The 4,149-nt window shown below is 44.9% G+C and overlaps 1 protein-coding gene across 2 annotated transcripts; it reads right to left on the minus strand.

The window, feature by feature from the left end:
• Positions 1-431: 431 nt before the first annotated feature.
• On the minus strand, positions 432-3,895 carry LOC104453821 (transcription factor bHLH30). 2 transcript variants are annotated; one of them, XM_039316329.1, is made up of 3 exons: positions 3,573-3,895; positions 2,755-3,471; positions 432-1,707 (listed from the first exon to the last, which is right to left on the minus strand). In XM_039316329.1, the coding sequence occupies exons 2-3, from the start codon at positions 3,352-3,354 to the stop codon at positions 1,213-1,215; spliced, it is 1,095 nt and encodes a 364-aa protein (XP_039172263.1). In that variant the 5' UTR covers positions 3,355-3,471; positions 3,573-3,895; the 3' UTR covers positions 432-1,212. The 2 variants fall into 2 exon arrangements, with proteins under 2 accessions (XP_039172263.1, XP_010066748.2); XM_010068446.3 differs by having other exon boundaries at positions 2,755-3,895.
• Positions 3,896-4,149: the final 254 nt, after the last annotated feature.

Here is a 4,149-nt window from a genome sequence, read left to right on the forward strand (position 1 = left end):
AAAAGAGAAAGCGAAAATAAACAAGGATTTTATCATTGATTACCTAAGAACAAGTGCTCAGATGCACTTGTCGAATAGTATCAAGGAAAGTTTACAATTTTCAATGCAGTGTTCTTGTGTTATATGGAAAAATTGTCATGAAAATTGAATTATTCCGTCTACACTATACTTTACGAGGGCACAAGATCCAACAAAGAATATGCAAAGTATTAGAGCATTACAGGTAAGAACACACTGTAATTTTCTTTCAAGAAATTAAGAATAACAGTATCTGGAAGGGGTGAAATGTTCCTGTCATTAAATTATGCACTCGCATGCACATCCAAATCAACATGGAAGCTGACCCTTCAAAAACAAAGAAAGGAAAAAACAATAACCGGAAATAGTTCCCAGCTTCACACATGCATGGAATAAGTACACGAAAGCGATGATGATCCTCAAGAGCACAACATTCCCTAACTAGCCTGCTGCAAAATGGCTATACACTACGAAACGCAGAACCTGCATGCCTCATCGGGGTTCTGTTTCTTCATTTAGCAAAACATGGCTGCGGTGAAAATAAAAAACCCTTGAAAACATAATCCCTTGGAGAAGACGGTGACGATGGTGATGGTGATGGTGAAGGTTGGGACGAGAACATCATCGTCACGCAACCCAGAGAGACAAGATGGCACACGTAGTACGTCGTACACGCTGTCCATATACGGCAAGGAGAAGAGAACAAAGATCGACAGATACAAAATGGACCCGACTCAAATGAAAACCCTAGAGCAATCAATTCCTCACATTTCCTTGAGTGGGATTTTCTCAGAAGTTTTCTCTTGTCACGGAAAAGATTTGTCGCTCTTACATCTCTCTCTCTCTGCCAAAAGCCCGAGCGAGACCAGAAGCACCAGAAAATAATGCGGGAATTTTCCCTCCACCAACCACACATGTACAACGCCATCCTTTTTGCCTCTTGTTTCTCCATTTAATGGAGCAGTGTACGTGGTAAAAAAAAAAAAAAAAAAAAAAAAAACACCATCATATTGCCGGCTGTTTTAGTGGCCGAGAGAAACAAGCACACACCGAAACCCTCCCAAAAAAAAAAAAAAAAAAAAAGAACAGAGAGAGAAGAGAAACACCCGCAAGCATAAGGAAAATAAGAAACAAAGAAAGAGTAGAGAAGGAGAAAAAGGAAGTTAGAAGAAGATTTAGATATGGTTGACATTGTTAGAGAGACCTGTGTTCGAGGATATTGACGTTAGTCCTTTGCCTCTTAACATTCCCAGAAGAGGACTCGTCGCCCCCACCAGCTTTCTCTATCACCCCTTTGAGTGCCTCCTGTATTGAACTTATCGAGTACTGTTGTATTTGTTGCTGCTGTTCTTGGTGCTCTCCAATGTCGCCGCTCAAGTCCTGATCATGATCGCCGGTGACGAACAAGACATTCCTCACGCGCCCGCCAAGCGTGGTGATTTCAGCCTTCAGTGTTCTCAGCCGCAATGCCTTCAGGGTCTTGATGAGGTCGGGCAAGAGGTCAGACCGGTCCTCGCAGCACAGCGATGCCTTGATCACGAGTTTGCCGTCGACCTCTTCATCCGATGTGTCCACGGTGAGCTCGTCGGTCTCGGTCGGGATCGGGCTCGTCTCCGCGATCAGGGACGTCTGGCGCTTCAGCTCCTTCACGTGCTGGATCACTTCCGCTAGCAATGACGCCTTATCCGTCTGTTCGTATCACGTCAAAAGAAAATAAATAAACTGGAATGAGAACAGTCGCTCGACGAAAGAAAGTCATTTTGCATGGTTTTCCATATAGCAAGTTAAGTGCATTATCTTACCATCTAAAAGTATGAAACGAAGCATACTATATGCACATCATCATTTTGGCTTTAGCATACTCTATTGGCTGAAGCATAAAAAAATGAGGATGGAAGCCCACATTTACATAATGAATCTTTTCTTTTTGCCTTGGGGGAAGGTAATTTTTTGCAATGGACTGACAAGAATGCTAGCTTGTCTCTTTCCTCTTTATTTCTTGTCATCCTTTGTTTATCTAAACAAGAAAGGCGAAAAAGAAGGGGACTCGGAGTGGTTGATATCCGGCAAGAATTATCCACGGGAAGCCTTTTCGACTGCTCAAATGGTTTCTCTTTATCGTGTCAGCCCAGCAACATTAGCGCCTCTCACCCTTTTCGATTATGGCCTCCTCGGAACTACCCCCGAAGATTCGGAGATGGTATACCAAAAGTGTCAAGTAGCAAAAAAGAAGAGAAAAAGATTAAAAAAAAAAAAAAAAAAACATAACCTTTGCCATCGATCAAACAAAAAGAAAAGGTGGGTTATTTGGCGATATGTGGGAGAGTGCAGTTTTTATGTCTAGAAATAGAGGTTTTGATTTGAAGGGCGCTGTCTATGTTGTCTAATACGTCTACCAAAGAACTAGCAAATGTTAAAGAGAATCTAACCCAAGAGATCTCAACCCAGATTTCTCTCTCAATCTGAAAAGAGAGGGGAAAAAAATGTTCATTATTGTATAGACAAAACTAAAAGGGTTTTGCATACGACTCTCGCCAACATAAAATACGCCTTCCACGCTATACGCGTGCTGAATGTAACTAAAACTATGTAAGTGCCATTCTATTTCCCTTTTCTTTTGTGCTTTTAGTTCTTTGAGTGCGCGTGCAATTCTGCTGGGTGTTTGCGTGACTTGAACATGACAACACGATCATCGAGCGAAAAAAAATATGTGAAACATCTTTCTCTTTTGCTTACTTTGGTGGTGCTGGGAAGTAAGCTGCGCAGCTTAGCGAGGTGGTTGTTGATCCTCTCTCGCCTCCTCCTCTCGGCCTCGCTGTGGCTCTTCGAGGCGGCCAGGGCTTTGGCGTCCATTATCTCTTGGGCCGTCATCTTCCCCAACTCGGCTTGGAGACCAAACGGCGCCACGGCGCCAGTGGCACCTGGATGACCCGCTGCGCCCGCAGCAAGGGCGTCCGATAGGATCCTCAGATGGTCCGAAGCTGGGCCGCCGTCATAGGCGAATTGCAAGGGAGGGGCCCTTCGGTTGAAGAAGCCGCCGTAGGGCGAAGGTGGCAAAGGCGGCGGGGGAGGGAGGAGGAAGGGGTCAGGCTCGCGGACAGGGTGGAAGGCTGGGTGGGGCTGTGGGAGGGGCCATGGGAGGACGGACGGTGGGACTTGGAAGTCCGGGTGGAAGACTGCGCCGCCAAAAGTGTGGTCGTTCTGGTGGTGGTGGTGCATCTGGAGGAGCAGCTGTTGTTGGTGGTGGTAGTGATCTTGTAGGTGGTGGGGGGTGTTGTGGAAATTGTTGATGGTCTGCGAACACTCTCCTTGATCTTCTTCAATTTTTCCACTCATACCCACCTTCTAAAATCCCACAAGCTAAATTCAAGAAAGACCAAAGAGAAAACAAAAGCGAGAGTCTTCTTGCTCGCGGCCTTGGTGGGTGCTTCTTCTTCTTTCCTTTCCTTCCCTCTGATAGGAGCGAGAACGAAAGCAAAACGGAGGTTTTTGGAAGTTGGTATGCACTTCTATGGACGAAAAGCACAAAAGGATTATCAGAGAAAGAGTTTTACTTTCTGGGGAAGGATGGTAGGGCAGGGAAGACCTTTGCTTGATATGCAACTGATGAAGAAGGAAGGAGCTGATTCGCTTTGTTCCTCTCTTGTTCTCTCTTTGTTTGGGGTTTGAGAGAGCTCTCCCTAGCACTTGCTAGTGGTGGTGGAGAGGAAAAAGCCAAGGTTTAAGACCAGTTATGTGATCTCTCTCTCTCTCTCTCAATCTCTTTCACTTGGTAGGTTTGTCTGGCATCGCCTTTGAGTGTGTTGTGTGTGGGGGGCTGGATGAGACCCCTTTTTATCCTCATTGCCTTCAACTGAGTCTCTCTCGTGGGTTTTGTTGGTATCTTTTTGTTCCCTCTGTCTTCTTCTTTTTCTTTTTTTTTTGGTGGCGTTTTGATTTTTCTAATTTGCACCACTCTAAGTATATAGTCTAGGGGGCCTCAACTTTCCTTTCTTCTTACGGCATTTTCCAGCAACATATACATGTAGCTATCAAAAGATATTGGTGGGGGTGGTGGGGTGATCTTTTTTCTTCGTTCTTCTTTTTTCCCCTGCTTATATGCTCCAAAAGAATACTAAAATATGTTGCTCT

Source organism: Eucalyptus grandis, chromosome 7, assembly GCF_016545825.1.
Source record: "Eucalyptus grandis isolate ANBG69807.140 chromosome 7, ASM1654582v1, whole genome shotgun sequence".
NCBI lineage: Eukaryota > Viridiplantae > Streptophyta > Magnoliopsida > Myrtales > Myrtaceae > Eucalyptus > Eucalyptus grandis.

Bases quoted from the DNA above. Each gene is read 5' to 3' on its own strand.
- LOC104453821 (XM_039316329.1), bottom strand. From the start codon at position 3,354: ATGAGTGGAAAAATTGAAGAAGATCAAGGAGAGTGTTCGCAGACCATC. The intron at 1,708-2,754 runs GTAAGCAAAAGA...TGATACGAACAG, and splicing joins TACTTCCCAGCACCACCAAA to ACGGATAAGGCGTCATTGCT.